This window comes from Cherax quadricarinatus, chromosome 80 (assembly GCF_038502225.1).
Source record: "Cherax quadricarinatus isolate ZL_2023a chromosome 80, ASM3850222v1, whole genome shotgun sequence".
In the NCBI taxonomy this organism is placed as follows: domain Eukaryota; kingdom Metazoa; phylum Arthropoda; class Malacostraca; order Decapoda; family Parastacidae; genus Cherax; species Cherax quadricarinatus.
This window is the reverse complement of record NC_091371.1, coordinates 12342721-12365100: the sequence shown is the minus strand read 5'-3', so window position 1 is coordinate 12365100 and position 22380 is coordinate 12342721. Positions and strand designations below refer to the sequence as shown.

The window sequence follows — 22380 nt, the reverse complement described above, 5'->3', positions numbered from 1 at the left end:
TAAATATCATTGATGCAGTAAAATTTGCATGTGTAATTTCGTCAATTTTCCATCAAATTTTGTACTTTTTGTTTATTACCTTCAGAAAATGATTCTCTAACATTTCATAAGAAAAAATAAAAATTATTTTTGACAATTCTTGGACCCTGTGGACAAGGTGTAGATCTACGGCTTGGACCCCTCAAACAGTTAAATGTCTGTTATATCGAGATTTACTGTACAGTACTACAGACTAATTTGATAGAATTTAGAATTAACTATAGAGGTCAAAGAATGGATAAAAGAGTAAGCATTCTTGTGCAAATTGATGTAAATCTTATGGGATGAAGAATGTATATTTCTTTTCAAATAAAAGTTTAATTAAAAAATTATTTTCAGATTATTTTTACAGAGTTCTTAGTAATATTTTGTCTTCACTGAGTATATACAAAAATTATTTTATTTTCTGTGTAACATTCTGAAATGTCATTCATATTACAGTAATAAGAATAAAGCAAAATACCTTTTTCTCTGTGGGCAGCATGTTCAGATATCCTGGTCACACTCAAGAACAGAGTAGGGATTTCCCTCTTTGCAATTGATGAAGCTCATTGTGTCAGTCAATGGGGACATGACTTCAGGGCTGCTTACAGGTTAGTTACTCTTTAGTAGTGTCAATTCCAGTAATTTTTATCCTAGAGTTATGGGTTATAATTTTCTTTTTGAAGAGACTATAAATTGATATGGTCTGCTTTGTAGCATGAATTCCCCATGACTGTTTTAAGCCTTCCATGATTGTATGTTCTAGCATTGTCTTTTTTTGTTTGTCTCCTCCACAGCTCTCCTTGTTATTTTTCCCAGCTTATTTAGCATTTATGTATAGAATGTTTAGAAAAGAATCATTTTTAGCATTACAAAGTTTTGTAATTTTTTCTTAACATATAATTTATATATCCACAGTAGCTTCATATATATGCCGGGAGCAAGGGGCTAGTAATCCCTTCTCCTGTATTGATTACTAAATTTGAAAAGAGAAACTTTTGTTTTTCTTTTTGGGGGCACCTTGCCTCGGTGGGATACGGCCGGTTTGTTGAAAAAAAAAAAGCTTCATATATATGTATGGTGTATTGCATTGTAGTAGTATTTTAAATTCTAATTTAAAGCTTACCTACTTTTAACAGCTACCAAAATTATTGTTCTTAAATTTTAATAAGAAAATTTGCCCTCAATTTTGATTAACCAGTGAATAAAGCATTTGTTCAGCATTCATATTTTTAATTGCAAAAAAATTCAAGATTAAGGTTTTAGAATTCACTCCTGGCTACTGAAGAAATTTGACTGACTAGGAGGAAGCTATCTTGCTTCTGCAAAATAATGACCTATACGGGTTTAGTGAGGTGGGAAGTACATTGCCTCTACTCTGAAGGAGGGGTTTGGGATATTTGCTGTTCTGAGCGATATCTAAACTGTCGTAACTGCGCACCTCTGGAAAGACAGTAATAGTGCGAATGATGGCAGAAGTGTTTCTTTCGTTTTTGGGTCACCCTACCTCGGTGAGAGACGGCCAACTTGTTAAAAAAGAAATAATAATAATCATACATGTACTTCCCCAGGCGGCTTGGAACTTTGAGAAAGCAGTTTCCCAAAGTCCCAATTTTAGCGCTAACAGCCACTGCAACTCAGCGTGTACGCAAGGACATATGTTCTTCACTTGGACTGCGGTATGTTTACTATTATATTTTTCTTTTTTGTTTATGCATAAAACTATGTACTATATACATCTTGAGATTTTTCTGTATCATTTTAAAAGCACTTGTCAACTTCCTGCAAATACCAGTTGTCAGCAGTCTTGCCCACTCATCTGACTGGACGTGTATGTGTTGTCTATTTTATTGCACAACAAAATTATGTATGTACCATAAAATATCATTTGATTCAAACATTGCACATATTATTCTTTAAAAGTGCACTTACTAATATCATATGTTATTAATTATTCATGTTTGTTTTTATTTGTGGCACATGAAAAATTTTGCCATTCTTCAACCCAGTGAGATCAAATAGAATTTTGAAAGTTCTTTATATCCAACCTATTATTTTCCTTACAGCTATGATCAGTATACATTGGAACCTCAGCACTTGAACTTAATTGGTTCCAGAGGGCTGTTCAAGTGCCAGTCTGTTTGAGTACAGAACAAATTTTCCCCAGTTAATTTTCTTTATGGTTGGCTGTTATCACTAACCCTCTTAGGCCCCATGGTGACTTCTTTATACAAATAATATAAAAAACATGAAAAAATGCGAAGAAACACGAAATAGTTTACCGCGAAGTTCTGGCAGATTGTGTTTGTTTGGATGAGTGTTGAGCAAACGGTTGACTACCGAGCGATTTGTTTACTGAACAAAGAATACGAATACCGAATTGTTCGAGTACAGAGCTGTTCGAGTACTGAGGTTCCACTGTAAATCGTGGTATACAATACTGACAAGTAGATAAGTAAGACACATGTGCAATAGTTAGATATCTTTATTCCAGAAAGATTTCACCTACATAGAAAGCTTCTTCAGTCAAGTGATGAGGAGATTAATTTGGAGAGGGCAGAGGCATTGGAGAAGTAAAGATAATGTGATCAATCCATCAACCTTAGAGCCTACTGTGTAAGCAAAACGTTTTGAATTAAGATACTTAACTGTTGCACAGCTGTAATGATAACATTATTTTATTCTCTGAATGAAGTATCTTCCAACATGTTTACCCTTAAGTCCTTTATTTATCTCCTTTGCTATTATGAGTGGTTGCCCTACATTTTGTATACTGTTTCAATTGAAATGGTCTAGCAGTTATCAAGTTGAAGGAGTGTCCTACTGAAACTCCATGTTTTCCTGGGTTGTGTAATTGTTATAATGTCATGCGTACGGCAGCTTCTTAGCAATCTTTCAAAGATTTTGATAAGGTGTGATGTCAGTGCTATCAGTCTGTGGCTTTGTGCAAGTGCTTTGTTACCACTTCTGTGGAGGGGGCTATGACAGCGTTTTTTTTTTTTTTTTTTTTTTTTTTAAGCTTGAGGTGATGTTGAGTTCGTAGGCTATCTCCATGGTATATTTAAGGTAAAATGGGGGTTAGAGAACCAGTTAGTGGCTTACTACAATCTGGTTATTTCAGATAAAAAATCATTACCAAGGTTCTAAACTTTTCATGATTCATTTGGTAATTTCATTTATTTGGTATTTTCAGTATAATAGAGGAAAAGCTGTTGCTTGGCATTTCTTTGTGTTACAGAAATAATTGGCTCAGTGTTTTAAATTTTCTTTTCGCTCTATTTCTGCTTTTGGCCAAGAGTTTATATATTTTATTTTAATCCTAAGAATTATTCAGTTGGCATTTTTAGTTTTTTTATGGCCTGGTTTATTAAACAAATTAAAAAGGAGAAAATAAAAGACTTCATTTTGAATTCTGATAATTTTGCAATAATTTTTTATCACATTGGCTGTTTCCCACCAAGGTAGGGTGACTTAAAAAGAGAAATATTCACAGTTATTAATTCAGTAGAGCTGTTACCAGAAATGCACAGACATCACAAGTCGTATGCTCCTCGAAACTGTAGCATCTCCACCTTTCCTTTAGAGTATAAGCATTTTACTTCCCACTTCCAGGTTCCAGACTCAAGTCTGCCTAACTGATTCCTCTGAATCCCTTCATAAAGGTTACTCCTCTCACACTCCAACAGCCTGTGAAAGCCTTAAAACACCACATGTGCCCACTCACACCAGTCTAACATGCCTACATATGCCAGCTGGATGCTCAAGCCCCAACTACGTAAAACCTTCTTCAAATCCTCCTTCCAGCTTTTTCTGGGATGACCCCTATTTCTCCTGCCTTCTACCCCTGATTTGAAAGTTAAGACACATGTGCAACATCGGGATATCTTTATTGTAGACGTTTCGCCATCCAGTGGCTTTATCAATACAGATTCTTGGACATACTTAGAAGAAAGTAGAACTATATACAAAAGATGAGGTAATGAGTTCCTCAGCCTTGGAGTTGGTGTTGAGAGCGCCGTAGCGGTGGAGAATCTGGAGCAAAGGCAAAGAGACTGGTGGTTATATAGGCGTCAGTGGATAGGGACACGTAGAAGATGAGGGCATAGACTATGCCCTCGTCTACTACACGTCCCTATCCACTGATGCCTATATAACCACCAGTCTCTTTGCCATTGCTCCAGATTCTCCACCACCACGGTGCTCTCAATACCAACTCCAAGGCTGAGGGACTCATTACCTCATCTTTTGTAGTATATAGCTCTACTGTCTTCTAAGTACGTCCTAGAATCTATATTGATAAAGCCACTGGATGGCAAAACGTGTACAATAAAGATATCCAGATGTTGCACATGTGTCTTAACTTTCATATTGTCGGTATTGTATACCTTTCTTGCACTACCCCTGATTTATATACCTTCTTGATTATCCTATTCTTTTTCATCTTCTCAGAAGCCTCAAACCACCTACACAATGCCTCTGCCCTCTGAATAATACCTTTTGAAACCCCCACGCTGTCTTTTGATTTCTCATAAAAACACTTTTAGCAAAGAAAAAGTGATCATTATTATTGTGAAGGGATTCAGGGAAACCAGTTAGCCAGACTTGAGTCCTGGAGGTGAGAAGTACAAAGCCTGCACTTTAAAGGAAGGGTTTGTCATATTGGCTGTTTGGAGTGACATTTAAACTGTTGTATCTGAGTGCCTCTGCAAAGACAGTGATTATGTGTGAATGATGATGAAAGTGTTTGTTTTGTTTTTGAGTCAACCTGCCTTGGTGGGAGAGAGCCGACGTGTTAAAAAAAAAATTATTGCTCCACATCATATGAGCTCTCCAGCTGTAATAAACACTGTGAGAGTCCACTGGCACCATAACTATAGTCTGACTGCCAAGTACATAATTTGATTGCCAATTGTTTTGTATGTTTTGTGGACTGTCAGCAATACCTAATGATTACTTATGTATATATTTTGTTTTATATTTAGATCACCAGAAGTGACTATTACAAGCTTTGACCGACCAAATCTCTATATTGAAGTGAGGATCAAGAAAAAAAACATTTTATCTGATCTTCTTCCCCTCATGGCAAAAGATTCATGTGGAAAATACTATCCAGAGGGATCTACCATTATTTATTGCCCCACAAAGAAAGCAACAGAGGAAGTAGCACTAACATTAAGAGGTTAGTGTTCAATAAAAACAAATGTTTATGAGTGATGAATGTGTGCGTACAGTGTTAATTATATATAATTAGGGAAACAATATGATGAAATGGAGTGTAGAAATTATTACACAGGTAAACTGGTTGTATGAAACCTGCCTTGAAATTTTGTCGTGCGAGGGGTTTATATAGTTTTACATGCTTTATTTGCATCAACTTTTCAGAGGTGACGAATAATCACATTGACTTTAATATATTTCTTCTATTGATTGATATACGTATTAGTTTAAATTTATGTATACTTTATATTATGCTCTTTGAGCTTACTTTTCTTGTTTTAGAAGCTTTTAGTGATGATTATTTATAATGAATTTATACTGCAGGTTCTGGAATAAATTGTGAGATGTACCATGCTGGAATGACGCCAGATCAGCGAAAGAAGTCTCATGAAAGATTTGTTTGTGACAAGGTAATGCTAAAATTTTAAATTAAATGATTATTTGATTTCACCTAAAGAATGTATTAATGTATCATAATGCACTCAGTAGAAATTCAATACTGCATTTACAGTCTTGTCATTAACAACTCCTAGGTCAATTATCTGCATTAAATCAAATCATTTTTTGGAACCTTTTATGAATGTTAGTAATAAATAGATAATAGTCACTCATCATAGTGTACCATCAAGGTTTCTGGAAGCTGCAAGTTAGAAACCTTCTTAACCCTTTCATTGTAAGTGCCATAGTACTATGGGTTTGAGGTCATTGTCTGTGCTGTAGTTCTACGCCATGAGCTCAGCTCACTCAGATAAGCTGTAAGTGGTAAAATTGGGCCTAGATATGAAAGAATTGGTTGATGTGGTAAGTGTACACCATATACAAATAATCCTGCCCCCACATAGTGCTTAATAGGGAAAAACTGCAACCATGTTGTTGGTAAAAATAGCAACTTTGTGGTGCATTTTTGGGTGTTTTTTATGGCTGTATTTTTGGTTTCTTGGTTTCATTTGATAGAATGAACGATATATTACAGAAATAGATGATTTTGATTGGTTTCAGGAATGAAAGTAGTTGAAATTAAGCTCAAAGTAGTGAGAATGTTTCATTTTTGCCAGTATTCTGGAGTATGTAAATCACCTCACTCATCCAATGTGCAACCAACTGGTTGGTCTAATATGCGTTCATTAGGGTCTTTAACCCTTTGAGAGTCCGTCCCATAGTTCTACAGCTTTGAAGCCTGGGTCCAAGCTGTAGAACTACAGCTTGAGCTCAGCTCACTCAGATAACCTGTGAGCTGTAAATTTGGCCTAGATATGAGAGAATACATCTGTGTGGTAAGTGTGTACCACATAAAACAAATACTGCAGCACACAGTGCATAATGAGAAAAAAAACTGCAAATGTATTTTTAGATTAAAGCATTTGCGGTGCTTTTCGTATGTTTTTTACAGTTGTATTTGCGATTTCTTCATCTCATTTGATAGAATGGAAGATATATTACAGAAATAGAGATGATTTTGATTGGTTTTCTTACTGAAAATGGCTTGAAATTGAGCTCAGAGTAGTGGAAATGTTCAGTTTTTGCCGATGTTCAAGGGTAAACAAATGTCCTCTCACGTCTAATAAACATCAGCTGGTGGATCTAATATATGTTCATGAATGTGCTGATATTATTTATACAATTATTACAATATTGCATAACAGTAAATCTGTGAAATTATGTGAATAAAAAATCAAAATGGAATTCATTTGTAAAGCCTGAAAACGTAACTAATAAGCAGAGGAAATGTTAGTTTAGTGCCAGGAATGCCTGCATTGTTTATTCTGGACCCTATTATAAAGTTGGAATATTTTGAACTTTGTGTTAAATTGGCCAAATTACCAATTTCTGATCACTTAGTTGGGTAGTTGAAACAGTTGACTGGGCAATTCCTTGTGCTCAGTTGATAAAATAGAAGTAATACTAGCAAAATAGCTAAGAATTTGATCGATTGGAATAATGTAATTGGGCTACAAAGGGAGTCAAAGTAGGCAAAATTGACGATGCATAAATATCGCTGATGCAGCAGAATTCACAAGAGCGTAATTTCATCAGTTTTCCATCAAATTTCGTACATTTTGATTTATTACATTCAGAAGAAGATTCTCTACCATTTCATAAGAAAAAAATAAATTTTTTTTTTGAAAATTCTTGGACCCTGGCTGTCACTCTGAGATTTGGCCTGTGGACCCTCAAAGGGTTAACTTACTGGTTATATCATTATGCTAAGAACTTGTTAACTGTGCTATCTAGGATGCCTTAAACAAGGGTAATCTACTATTGTAACTAATGTACAGTATCTCCTTGAAAAATAGTTATCTGTCTTAGCTAACTACTGATTCAGACTTTGAATAAAGGCATCATTTAGATTTTTACTCTCTTTGGTTTCTCAGTGCCTCTAAATTAGACTTAGTTTTCACAAAATGCTGCTTGACAAGAATTCTTGATTGCTCTTTGCCCATACCTGAGACTAGGAGCTGACTGGTGCAGTGAGTTCCTAGTCTCAGGAATGATATCATGTATATTTTTAAACCAATGCAGGTTTACCTCAGTACTATGCTTCAGTACTCTGAATATCTTTTACACCAGCTTCATTTCACCCTTTACCTTACCTGTAACATGAGATTCAGCTGCTTTAGTTTCTCTTAGTAGTTCATGTTCCTCAGCTTAGAAGCCAGTCTGCTGTAAATCTGTGTAATGTGGTACAACATATTTACATGTTGGAAAGATACCTGGGGATCTTTCTGTCAGTTTTTGTGGTGCAGTATATTTTTAGGCAAGAAAGATATAGTATACAATGCTGTATACAGTATAGTACTTGAATTTTTATTCTTTCCTATTTAGGTAGACCTCGTAGTTGCTACGGTTGCCTTTGGAATGGGAATAAATAAACCTGATGTGCGACGAGTCATTCACTATGGAGCACCAAGTAACCACGAGTCCTACTATCAGGAAATAGGTCGCGCAGGAAGAGATGGCCTACCATCAGTATGTTCTGTAATTTATGCCCCAGGGGATTTTGCAGTCCACAGGTGTGATATTATTCATAGACAAAATTAAAATATAAAATTGTCAATCAGTATTTTCCATGGTCTGAATATTACCTTTTTTTCTATTTTTCCAATTTAAGTTATTTGTCTTCAGAGTAATTTAGTGGAAGTAATTGAAAGTTTACATTTTTTTATTTTCATCAAATTGACCATACTGTGATAAAAAATTGATAAATGCTATTTTCTATGAGATGTCATCAAAATTATTGTCTACGGCACATTTATAAAGAATTTATTTACAAAACCATCTGTAAGAGTTCTGATAATATATATTATTTTTCAGGTTTTTTTTGCACCAGATAAAATCAGATGAGTATCGAAATCATCGCAGAATGATGATGAACAAAATGGAAACATACCTGAATCTCACCACCTGTCGTCGAGCTGATATTCTTTCTCACTTCACTTCCAACTCTCCCAGCAGTACACCAAAGAAAGATTGCTGTGACAACTGTACCCAACTGTAAGGGCTTCTTCTGTGCTGTTTGTTTTTTTAATCACATAAGCCATTTCCTACCAAGGTAATGTGACCAAACTAGGAAGCATTCACCATAATTTATCCAGTAGCTGTCTTGGGGACACTACAATTCAAATTACCCTCTAATTGCAACACATCCCTCCCCCTTATCCTTCAGAGTGCTGACACAGTATTTCCCATCGCCAGGATTCAAGTGCTATATAGTTTAAAACTAAATTTTTTCGCATTTGTGCATAGATTTGAATGCGCTTCAACAGACATACTTAGAGTATTATACAGCATGCATACAGTTAAGCTTTTATAAATACAGTATGTGTATGCAGACATAAACAAAGGAGCATAATTTGCTGATTGGTGAATTATGTCTACACAAACTGGCCGCATGTTCGAATTGCAGCAGCCTGGGAGCTTTCATGAGAAAAGTGAAACTTGAGAGGTATTTATGTGTTACCTATTTTATTGCTGCTGAAGTAATAAGATGGTGTGACACCAGTAGAGCAATTAAGAAACAAAACAGCAAGTGAACTTGTATAAAAAAAATTAAGGAATTGTGTGAGATCACTTGAGTCATTGAAACTTGTGTTTGTTTTAGGGATATTCATGGGTGCTGTAGCACTCGAGCAGAGCTGAAGACTGGGTTACTGGGGAAAGAAATAGAACTAAATACAGTAAATAAGAAAAATATAAGAAATAATAGAGCCCAAAATTAGAATACCAGTGACATTTGACTATGATAGTAAACTGCGCCTCAATGGGTTTTGAAATGCCCATTGAGATAAAAGTTATTTTCATACACAAAACAGATGGGTTGAATATTTAGTATCTTGTACTAAAATATTGGTTTGTGGCATAAGATATGGAGACTGTCTCTACAATCTTGTTTGTGACAGTAGTATTTATAGATTCTAATCCTCGCACCCTAGTTCTATCACGGCACTGCAGCTTCTATGAGAAGCACTTGGACACTGCCTGGTGAATTTTCTCAAAGGAGCTGGCCTCACTAGCAGAAGTTATAGTGGGTGTAGAGACCATTATAAACTAAATAACAAAAAAAGGCACAATACCGTGACTGGAACGATACACAAATAACCCGCACATAGAAGAGAGGAGCTTACGACGATGTTTTGGTCCGACTTGGACCATTTACAAAGTCGCACTAACTGTTAGTGTGACTTTGTAAATGGTCCAAGTCGGACTGAAACGTCGTCATAAGCTCCTCTCTTCCATTATAAGCTTGGGAAAAAGTAGCTAAGATAAGAATTTGGTGGCGGTCTCCTTATCTCATTCCTAGATGACAGAAGAGTAATGTGTAACATATAGAAATTTTTTAACATTTGTATTCTTTATTGATTAACCTTTACAGGTTGTCTGGCCGGAGTGCTAATAAAGGAGTGTCTCGAGTAACTTCTTGCCTTGATGATGAAGGGAAGTACGACTTTACTGAGGATTCCTTGAATCTCTTAAAGACGGCAGGGGTTTGTACCTGTCTCAGTAATATGTGTATTTACTCATTGTTATTTATTCTTGTGAAAAAAATTAAATTAATCTGTAGTGTATCCCTATTTGGAAATTATCCAATGATATTATAACTTTTTCTTTGATCCATTTACAGCCTCTCCTCACTTAACCCTTAAACTGTCCAAAAATGTAGATCTACGTTTACGCATGTAGCGCTCCGACCTTGATTTTCTCCATAAGAAAGCATATAAAAAAACGTAGATCTACGTTCGGAGTGCTACCCGAGTGAACATAGATCTATGTTTGGACAGTTTAAGGGTTAACGACGGAGTTCCGTTCCTAAGACCACGTTGGTAAATGAATTCCTCGCTGAGTGAGGAGCATATTATAATGGTAGTAGCTTTGTGTCAACTATCTTTGATATTGTTTTAATATCACCTTTGTACCATTTATAACATTTCTGGTATATTTTTAAATGTTTGCACAGTAGTGTACTGTATATTGTAATAAACGAATAGAGAAAATCAGCTCTAGTATACATTATTAAGGCATGCATACTGGTCAGAGAGCCCGTCATAAGTCCGAGGCGTCGGTAAATGAGTACGTTGCTAAGTGAGGAGAGGCCGTATTTTACTTTATATTTTATTTCCATTGGGCATTATGCTAACAGTGAATGAGTGTAAATGACAGTTTTATAATTTTTTCATTTTGTCTGTCTGTTATTGCAGACTTTTTCACATGGTATCAAGTCATCCATTGATTATAAGGCTTAGAGATTTTTAACACATTTTACATCCATCAGGGGTACATACATTTTTATTTTCACAGGGAGTCCATGGAAATTGTTCCATTGGGTCGCTGATATTAATACTTCGAGGTTCCAATTGTCAGCGAGTAAAGCCCCACTGGAAAAGACTGTCAACATTTGGTGCCGGAAAAAATCGCAGTGAATCGTATTGGAAAGCACTAGGTAAATATCATAGCATGTTTGATAAAGAAAATGTGTTTGATTGGCTATTTGTGATTACCTATTTGTAGCTACGGGAAGAATTATGATTGTGGTGTCCTATCTTCAATATTTAATTTATCAGGAATTTGTTTGTATCCAATGATTGTAATTCTGTTGCCTCTTGGATAGTATACTATTGTTCTACCACTTTTGTTTGTGAATAATAATATTTTAGTATCCTTGCTTTTAGCACTGCATTTTTTCAGTTTACAAATGTGATCTTTTGTTCTCCCTGTTCGTGGTACACTTATCTGTTTTCTTGTATATTTTTATGATCTTGTATTTGATAACCAAGTCAATTTTTTCCCACTGATCACCTAACAAGGCATTTTTAGCATTTTCAGGTTTTCTATCTGATTTTTTGATTCTGGGAGTTATTGTATAACCTCAGACTTTTGTTATCTTATCCACATTTATTTAATACAAATGCCTCATCACCACTGCACATAGAAATTTTAGCCTAATGTTCATTGTGAACAGCTTTTTGGGGGAAATTTTTGCATCCCCATATTTCAAGGTCATTTTAAAGTTTGTCAGTATAACATGAGTGTCTCACACTAACATAAATGATATTGATATATTACAGTGATGATCTTTTATTCATGATGGCTCTAAAATCCTTCTGCTGGACATGATATTTTAATACAGTATTTTTAATTTGGTCTGTTATTACTTTCTCTTATTTTCATTATATGATAATTATCTACAATGAATTTCATCCAATTGTCACTTCTTTTGTTCGATTTACAGTATACACAATTTTTTGTTTTAATCATCTTTATTGCTTAATCTTTATTTAGTCATCTTTATTGTTAAATTTACATAGAATCTTTGAATAATTTTTCTTAGTAATATGCTCCATTATTTGTTTATTCTTTCATTCAAATCATTAATATAAATTAGAACAATATCAAGACAAGCAGCAATCCTTTTGGAACCCCGCAGATGACATTTCCCTGAAGGAAATTTTTTCTCTTATCACTGCTTATATGTATTTTATTTCAAACAGAAAATGTCCACCCAGTAAGAAATTTCATATTATTTTCTCATGTTTTTGTATTTTTTTAGTCTTTCATGAATGAATAACTATTATAACTTCTTTCATTATTATACTTTGTTTTTTGTTTCAGGCAAGATGTTAGTTTCTGCTGGATACATCTCAGAGACATCTGTGCGTGCTGGAGGCGAGGGAAGAGGTCGAGGGAGACGAGGCTGGGGTCGATATGGTTCTGCTTTCTCATACGATGCCATTGAGACAACTACAAAAGGATTTCATGTTTTAGAGGATCCTAAGTTAGTAGTTGTACATTTATATATATTTTTGTTTAGGTTTACAATACTTTACAGTATGTACAATATATTAAACTTCCATTATGAGGCATAAACAACTTTTTAACTACAATATACAGGTTTCATTGAGAATGTAGGTAGGACTAAAAGATAAATAGATATATCTTAACCACGATAGTGCAGGCGAGGAAAAGACATACAGTACTCTGTAGATCAAGCTTTTATCAGGATAACATATAATTTTTTTTTAACACAATGGTCATCTCTCACCAAGACAGGGTGACCCAAAGAAAACACTTATACCACCATTCACTCGATCAGTATTTATATCTTTATCAAGTCATATTTTGCATTACCGAGCAGTACATGATAGGAGCAGTATAAGAATTGGCATTCTGTGCTTTATAACTTGCATAGGTTTGGAGCATTTTTTGTAATATAGTACAGTAACAGAAATGATGTAGGAATATAAAGAACCTTGTTGCTTCCCGTCTATAAAGGGGTTGTTTTGATGTTGAAGAGCTCTGGCTCCAAAGATATAGAGCTTCCCTTTGATCAAGCCTGATTGCTTCTTATTCCCCAGGTACTGTACACCCCTACAAGTTTAGCACTTCCCATGAATATAATAATATTAAATTTACAGCTGCAAAATTCTTTTGGCACCATCATCTACAATGCTGGAAGAATTACGTTACGTCATCAAGAGAGTGAGACCTGTTACCACTGCCACTAATGGAGAGTTATCCCACTCCCGCATATTTAACCCCAGGTATAATAGACCTTTATGTTTATATTATGGTTTTTATTTTTAATTTTTAACACATCAGCTGTCTCCCACTAGGCAGGGTGACCCAAAAAAGAAGAAATGGAAGTTTCTTCTTTTTACATTTAGTAATTTATACAGAAGGGTTACTAGCCCCTTCCTCCCAGCATTTTAGAGTATTGTATTTGTGTGCTATAAACTTCTTTACAGTAGCGCCAGATGTGAATGAGTATGAGCTCTTATAAAAGACTTAAGATTTATTCTACAGAGGGCTTACACAGAACTGCTGTATATCATTAAACTATTACAGTTGTGGATCCTAGAGTACCTATGTTCAATTTTTTTATTCAGGATTAAAACTAACAAATACAATACTTCCTGTTATATTATAGTATTACTAGTAAGATTATATACAGTCTGTATTAGTAAAGCACTGTTTCATGGTGCTTCACTAATATGGACATTTCAAATCTACCCAAAAATTTGTTTATATAGCTCCTGATTCACTGTTTGGGCACCCATGTCCACTTGCCACTCTGTTTACGTCTTTTGTGAGCTCTGCATCTCTGTTATGTTAAAGTTATTGCATATTTTATATGTACTGTACTTTTTTTGTGTTACAATGACATCTAAGGGAAGTTGTGATAAAAAGAGAAGTCGTAAGGCTCTTACTTTATGTGCAAATTTAGAAATGATTAAACTCAGTGAGCATGGTATGTCTATGGCTGGGATAGTACTGAGATACTGCTGATAACCTAACAAATCCCTGTTTGCAAGGGTTTTAAAGGAATGTAAAGAGGAACTTAGCATAACTTTGGCTAATCTTTTCAATACACTACAAAGTGGCAAAGTGCCAGACAAGTGGAAAATGGCAAATGTAATACCTATTTACATGACAGGTCACATGTCCTTAGCTTCAGACTATAGACCAATAAGCCTTACCTCCCTAGTGGGAAAATTTATGGAATCAGTAATTGCCAAGGCAATTCATAGTCATCTTGAAAGGCATAATTTGATTAATGAATCTCAGCACGGTTTTACAAAGGGGCATTCCGAATTTACTAACTTTTTTCACTAAAGTATTTGAGGAGGTAGATCATGGTAGTGAATATGATACTGTGTATATAGACTTCAGTAAGGCTTTCGATAGAGTTCCACATCAGAGGCTATTGAGGAAACTTAAGGCACTTGGAATAGGGGGAGAAATTTTTTCCTGGGTAGAGGCATGGTTGGCAAATAGGCAGCAGAGAGTTTGCATAAATGGGGAGAAATCAGAATGGGGGGTACGTCACAAGCGGTGTTCCACAGGGGTCAGTGTTGGGCCCCTTGTTCACAATTTACAAAAATGACATAGATGAGGGAATAAGTAGCGACATAAGCAAATTTGCTGATGATGCCAAAATAGGCCGTCCAATTCAGTTTAATAAGGACATTAGAGCACTTCAGGATGATTTGAATAGACTGAGGCAGTGGTCGGAGAAGTGGCAGATGCAGTTTAATATAGACAAATGCAAAGTTCTAAACATTGGACAGGAAAATAACCATGCCACATATAAACTAAATAATTTTTTTTTTTTTCAACAAGTCGGCCGTCTCCCACCGAGGCAGGGTGACCCAAAAAAGAAAGAAAATCCCCAAAAAGAAAATACTTTCATCATCATTCAACACTTTCACCACACTCACACATTATCACTGTTTTTGCAGAGGTGCTCAGAATACAACAGTTTAGAAGCATACACATATAAAGATACACAACATATCCCTCCAAACTGTAGATCTTAATATTACTGATTGCAAAAAGGATTTAGGAGTTCTGGTTAGCAGTAATCTGAAACCAGGACAACAGTGCATAAGTGTTTGCCTAACAGAATCCTTGGCTTCATATCAAGAAGTATAAATAATAGAAGTCCTCAGGTTGTTCTTCAACTCTATATAGCTTTGGTTAGGTCTCATTTAGATTATGCTACACAGTTCTGGTCACCGTATTACAGAATGAATATAAATGCACTGGAAAATGTACAAAAGAAGATGACAAAGTTGATCCCATGTATCAGAAGTCTTCCCTATGAGGATAGACTGAGGGCCCTGAATCTGCTCTCTCTCTAGAAAGGTGTAGAATTAGGGGGTATATGATTGAGGTGTATAAATGGAAAACAGGAATAAATGAAGGGGATGTAAATAGCCTGCTAAAAATATCTAGCCTAGACAGTGCTCACAGCAATGGCTTTAAGTTGGAAAAATTCGTATTTAGGAAGGATATAGGAAAGCACTGGTTTGGTAATAGAGTTGTGGATGAGTGGAACAAACTCCCGAGTACCGTCATAGAAGCTAAGAGATTGTGTACAGTAGTTTTAAAAATAGGTTAGATAAATGCACGAGTGGGTGTGGGTGGGTGTGAGTTGGACCTGACTAGCTTGTGCTGCTAGGTCAGATGCCGTACTCCTTCCTTAAGTGAATGTGACCTGACCTGACTAGATCAGGGCGTTGGCTTAAGCCAGTAGGAGAATTGGACCTGCCTCGCATGGGCCAGTAGGCTTGCTATAGTGTTCCTTCTGTCTTATGCTCTTATGAATGTGATGGAAGTAATTATTAGAACAGATTGCTTGTAGGCTTTAGGTGCAACATCCTTTACCAGTAAGTTGCAACTGGATGCTGCTACATAATGTTTCAGAGTTTTTAAATTGTTATTATTATGTAAATTGTCAAGACACTAGCTATACAGAAGAAAATTCTACATTTTTATATTATTTTCCAGTGACTTCCTAAGCCAACAAGCCAGAAGGCAAATGTTGCCCAAAACACAGGGTATTGCATCTGCCTCTGAATCACTTGGAGTGAGACCTGAATCTTCAGGAGGAAAAGCAGAGTATCAGACACAGGAAGATCTTGTAGATCCAGAAGAAGAGAAATTGAAGGTTTGTATTTTTGAGATACAAGTAGAATTTAAACATTAATATTTTGCCTGTTTACTGATGAAAACAAATAACATGCAGCATAGTCTTACTGGAGTGACATTCACAGAATCAATTGTTATACTGTACATGCAGTTGTTAGTTTAATGTGTTCATAATTTCTGTTTAATGATGATAGTAGTTTTGCATATTTGAAAGTTTAGGCATGAAAGGCTTCATTATCTCAAATTATTTTAACATTTTGTATTACGATATCTGTGCAGTTCTGGTAAAACAATTATGAATTGAATGATGGTGAATGTTTCTTCTTTTGATTTGACTGATCTAATAAAAATATAGTCGGACTTGAGTCCTGTAAATGGGAAGTACAATGCCTGCACTTTAAAGGAGGGGTTTGGGATATTGGCAGTTTGGAGGGATATGTTGTGTATCTTTATATGTGTATGCTTCTAGACTGTTGTATTCTGAGCACCTCTGCAAAAACAGTGATAATGTGCGAGTGTGGTGAAAGTGTTGAATGATGATGAAAGTATTTTCTTTTTGGGGATTTTCTTTCTTTTTTGGGTCACCCTGCCTCGGTGGGAGACGGCCTACTTGTTTAAAAAAAAAAAAAAAAAAAAAATAAAAAGATTACATATCTTTTTTGTGTTCCAAAATATGATTCAAATTACTAATAAATATAATTAAAATAAAACTGTTTGGGTAGGTAAATTGAAATTAATAAACTAGAAAAAGCAATGAAAGTAGATTAATTAAAGTCTTATCCAAATGTAAACATTGTCAGTAATAGGACTTAGCAACAGTTCTTATTGGCTCAAGCTTTGAACAGATACTTTAAGTGGTGGTAAAAACATTGATTGCAGTGGAGTCCTTGACTGATACATTTCACCCACAGGTGGGCTTGAAAAAGCCCACCCGTAAGGAAACAATGTCACTGTAATCACCATTTGTTGGTGTTATCCCCCCAGTTGGCAACAGTTACAATATATTATTTTTTCTTTCAGACTGAGCTATACAAGTCACTGCTACAGCTACGGAACCGTCTAGGAGAAGAAAATGGGTTCATGCCATATTTGGTTGCCACAAACAGAGTATTGCTTTTACTTGCACAGAATAGGCCTGCTACATTGAATGCCTTAAGAAAAAGTTAGTTTTTGTTGGTAGACTAGATCAATGGTTCTTGAACATTTCTGGGTCATGACTCCCAAAATATTATTTTGCAGGTCTGTTGTATATTCCCCTATGATACATTTCGTCTACTATGCATGCATATTGCTCATTTTGCACAGAGACCATAAAGCCAGATGTGTTGCTGTTGATTATTTTAATTTGTTTAATTGTGACTTAATATATATATTGTTTTTATTAAAAACAATCACAGGAGGAGTTGAATAATAGCTCCAGGTCTTTTGTGTTGCAATCAACACATTAGGAGCTTGCAAAGTTGCAGAAATGAGTAAGAAATCTCAGGAGATTCTTTCCAAGGGATGATTGCTGCAACCATCCCTTGGAATGAATCTCCTGAGATTTCTTTCTCATATCTACAACTTTGCAAGTTTCTGATGATATGTTGATTGCAACACGAAAGGCCTAGAGCTATTATTCAACTCCCTCAGTGGTTATTTTGCATAATAACAATATATTAAGTCACAATTGCACAAATTAAAATAACCAGCTGCAAGCATCCCTTGGAACGAATCTCCTGAGATTTCTTACTCATTTCTGCAACTTTGCAAGCTCCTGATGATGTGTTGATTGCAACACAAAAGACCTAGAGCTATTATTCAACTCCTCCTGTGGTTGTTTTGCATTTTATATTGTTTGTTCGCAATTTTTGCACATACTGTTTTTGTAAGTACATATGTAACTTGCCATAACCTAACCTGAGCTAACCTGTTATTGAAAAAGATAATTTTTTTATTGCAAGGAACATTCAGAAATTGACATTGAGACTTACATAAGAAAATGAATGATGTAAAATGAAAATAGTTTATTTTTTAACACACTGGCTGTCTCCCATCAATCGTAGCTAAGTGGCGAGAGCTATACCTCTTAACACTGAGGTCTGGGAATTGACAATAGGTTGTATCTTAACAAAATTACATAGGTTAAAAAATTTAGAAAAAGCTAGTAAGTATAAGTGGATATAACAAATTGAAACATAGTTTAAATGTTTATAAGAAACTTTTTTAGTGAGATGAATGTAGTTGTAGGTTTGTGTAGTAGAAATTTGCTTCCAAGGTACATTCGAAAGGCCTTTCTATTCTTTTAGTCCCCTTAAGGGAGGTTCTTTGGTGCCGGTAAGGTCCTGTATGACCCCTACAGGTTTAGAACTTTCCCCCATGAATATAATAATATTCCTTTAGTAACATCAGTGAAAGAAATGCATTTACAATATATATTGAAACAAAAGGCATAAAGTGATTATGGTTACCAAAATTTTGCTATCAGTCATTTGTTCTGGATGATTACTGGAAAACTGTTAGGTCCTCAAGCTAAAAATTGCTGTAGATTCAAGGATAATTAATGAAGAGTAACCAAATTATGTATTATGGTTGGGGTTAAATTTTTGTTGAGTTAAGGGCTATACTGTAATATTTTTGAGAGTTAGTATCAAAATTTTTTATTTGGGAATGGTGTGAAGTTGTTTCATGACTACCAGATGTTTAAGATATGGGTCCCATTCAACGTATTGTTTGTGGAAGGAAATATAAAACACGCTATTTTTATGCAAATAAGAATGTATACGATGGTAGGATTGCTGGTGTCTTTTTCCGTCTCACAAACATTCAAGATCTCAGGTACATCTTGCTACTTCTACTTACACTTAGGTCACACCACACATACATGTACAAGTACAGTGGAACCTCAAATATCGAACTGCTCCCAACTCAACCAATTATGTAAGTGTATTTTTGTAAGTGCTTTTATAAGTGTATTTTTGAGGGTCTGAAATGAACTAATCTAATTTACATTATTCCTGAGTGGAATTTATTCGTTCGGTAATGGCACTCGAACAGCCGTCTGGAACGAAGAAAGTTTGATATTGACACACCCCTCTGAGTTTTCTTCTATTTTCTCAATAGTTCTTGTTCTTGTTTATTTCCTCTTATCTCCATGGGGAAGTGGAACAGAATTCTTCCTCTGTAAGCCATGCACGTCATAAGAGGCGACTAAAGTTAAAAAGAGAAACTTGTTTTTCTTTTTGAGCCACCCTGCCTTTGTGGGATACAGCCGGTTTCTTGAAAAAAGGGAAGAAGATTGTACGTGAAGGTGAGAATGCTGTAAGAGGGAAGAAAAGGTAAAAGGAATGGGAAGGGAAGAAATATTTTTAAAATGAAGTATGACAGATATTTATCTTTTTTTATTTGTTTTTTAAAGCAGAAGATGCTTCATTATGCCATAAGAGCTCACTGTGGAGCACAGTTTAAGAATCACTGCTCTGGATAACCCAGTACTCTGAATATTTGCTAATATTTGCTGAACTATTTGTGTCTTAACATAACTTTATTTTTTTGTCAGTTGAGGGGCTGGTCGAAGCAAAAGTTCAGAAGTTTGGCCCTGCTCTTGTGGAACACATCCAGACTTTCTGTAGCAAGACTAATCTAAAATGTATGGCTGAAGAGGGCGAGATTAATAAGATTGAAGTAAGTTTAAATGTATGACTCCTCTAAGGATATTATAGGAACTTAGAATGCTGATCTCACCAGAGTTAATTGCTTTGAGAGATGGCAGCTAGTGTGTAATTTTGTTATTGAGGGAAATGTTGCCTTTATTCACCACGCTCTAGGTGGCATGACATAATATATAATTCCTACGTTTCTTTGAATGAATCTGTTAGTCATTTTTACTGACATTATTACTGTAATTAGCCTAAATGAGCAAGTATGCTATCAGTTGCATTTCATACATATTTGCAATCATATTGTGCTGAAGAATTTTTGTATTATACTGTACTTGAGGTGTATTTTGTATATATCACTGTTTTGTTAATGATATTAGTTAAAATGACTTGTAATATTTTTATATTGCTAATTTTTAATTACACCTACCATCCGACATACGACCTGCTCGACTTACGACCACTCGACTTACGACCGTGTTTTTTATGCCAAATTTCTGGGAAACAAACAACTATTTGTGTTGTACACAGTGTTTATCCTAAACCTTACAGTATAAAATACAGTACTAACAACATAAAAAGTAAAGTAAAACATGAAATACCAAAATAAAACAATAAAATAAAGTCATTACAAAAATGTTCTGTTGATATTCAGTAGTAAAGTTCGACTTATGACCATTTCGACTTACGACCGGTTTCTCGGAACCGAACTCGGTCGTAAGTCGGATGGTAGGTGTACTGTATTTAAATATTGAAATTTTATTTCCAGTCTTGTGTGAGTGTGGAGCCACAACCCTCTACAAGCAGCTGTATTAATAGATTTATGCCATCAAGAGTAACTTGCAATGATGACATTAGTGCTTCATCAGGATGGATATCTGCTTCCAAAACCAAAGCCACAACAACCAATACAACCAGATCATTTTCCCCTGACTCAGCAGAAAAATCTGTGAATAAGAGTACAAAAGGCCCCGAAAAATTTAGAATACACAATAGAGAAGGCCCAGTATCCCCAAAGGAACAAACACATCTAATAGATCATTCTACATCAGGCAAATATATGAATGTAAATGAGAATACTAGAACATATCAAAGTGATTCAATTCAGATGAATACAGACAATGAACATCCTGAAAATTCATTGGCAAAATATAAAGACAGCCAGCATGCACCAAAATATACTGTACCCAAGCTGAGTGGAAAAGATTTTACTACACATTCTGGTTTGTTGTCAGATGAAGACACAGAGATATTTGACGAACTTGATGAAGAAAGTTTTATGAATAATATGTCCATATCTGTTACGTTAGATACTAAAATAAAGTTACCAGACTCAGTTGATACCAAAATTGTGCCAAAACCAGACATGCCAAATGCAGAAACATGCATGACCAAATCTTTTGAAGACACAAAATTGCTTAACATATTCCAGTTTTCTTCAGCACCAGAATGTAAATCTAGCAAGAAAAAGGGAGTATCTTACAGTGATTCGGATTCTGAGGGTGAAAGTTCTACTACTGAGAATTCACAAGAAAAGTATGAGCGCATAATTTCAGATAATAAAAGGAAACTTAAAAATAGTGGATGGATTGATTCTCGTATGATGAAAAAGAAAATAAAAAAAAATTCACTCTTCACAAAGTAGCACAGTATTGAAGAGATTTTAGAAATTAAAAACTATATTGTTTTGAGGCATAAAATATGTTACAAAATAATATCATATAAATTATAATTTAATTAAAATATACTTTTTTGTTGTAAATAAAAGATGTCATAATTCTTTAGGTTCTATGAAATATATTCATTATATGGCATGTAAGCTGTAATTTAATTAGCATACAACTTTTTGTTTTATTTAAAAGATTTTGTTAGAAAATTTGATACCCTTGATATAGATTCCTTGAATGTCTCATCATTTCATAAGCGAATTGTTATTTCATTCACACTTAAGAAAATAAAGTAAGAAATTTGTGTATATTTTTTTAGTGTTTTTAATGATGTATTAGGCAAGGAGTATGCAACTATCTTAACCCTTAAACTGTCCAAACGTAGATCTATGTTTTTTCAACATTTGAAAGTATGTAAAAAAAGTAGATCTTTTCTTTTTTAACATTTGAAAACGTGTAAAAAAACTTTGATCTACGTTTTTTTTTTTTGTTATACTATTTGAATATATGTAAAAAAAACATAGATCTACTTTTGGAGCGCTACGCATGAAAACATAGATCTGCTTGGACAGTTTAAAGGTTAATGGTAAGATATGCTGTATGCAATTCAAAATATAAAGTAGTTCTTCCTTTATATTAATTGTTTGCAATAATCCCCCTAAAGGGAGGTTCCTTGATGTTGGTGAGGGGCTCTTGCTCTAGGGAATTGGATCTGTGCTCCAGTTCCCTGAATTGAGCCTGAATGCCTTCCATCGCCCTACCCCCTCGCAAGTGCTCTATAATCCTCTGGGTTTAGCGCTCCCCCATGATTATGATAATTTATTATTATTAGCACACTGGCCGATTCCCACCAAGGCAGGGTGGCCCGAAAAAGAAAAACTTTCACCATCATTCACTCCATCACTGTCTTGCCA

The 22380-nt window shown here is 35.1% G+C and overlaps 1 protein-coding gene across 3 annotated transcripts in view; it reads left to right on the top strand.

Annotated features, from left to right (window-relative positions):
• Positions 1 to 22102, top strand: part of LOC128702386 (ATP-dependent DNA helicase RecQ) — a 32728-nt gene extending 10626 nt beyond the window's left edge. For all 3 annotated transcript variants that reach the window (XM_053796627.2, XM_053796628.2, XM_053796629.2), the window contains 14 exons: positions 521 to 632; positions 1593 to 1700; positions 5004 to 5200; positions 5563 to 5648; positions 8062 to 8249; positions 8551 to 8730; positions 10109 to 10220; positions 11032 to 11173; positions 12343 to 12505; positions 13146 to 13271; positions 16021 to 16180; positions 17182 to 17323; positions 19700 to 19824; positions 20569 to 22102. In XM_053796627.2, the coding sequence (XP_053652602.2) occupies positions 521 to 632; positions 1593 to 1700; positions 5004 to 5200; positions 5563 to 5648; positions 8062 to 8249; positions 8551 to 8730; positions 10109 to 10220; positions 11032 to 11173; positions 12343 to 12505; positions 13146 to 13271; positions 16021 to 16180; positions 17182 to 17323; positions 19700 to 19824; positions 20569 to 21444 (2717 nt within the window). In that variant the 3' untranslated portion in view covers positions 21445 to 22102. The remainder of the gene's footprint in view (positions 1 to 520; positions 633 to 1592; positions 1701 to 5003; positions 5201 to 5562; positions 5649 to 8061; positions 8250 to 8550; positions 8731 to 10108; positions 10221 to 11031; positions 11174 to 12342; positions 12506 to 13145; positions 13272 to 16020; positions 16181 to 17181; positions 17324 to 19699; positions 19825 to 20568) is intronic.
• Positions 22103 to 22380: the final 278 nt, after the last annotated feature.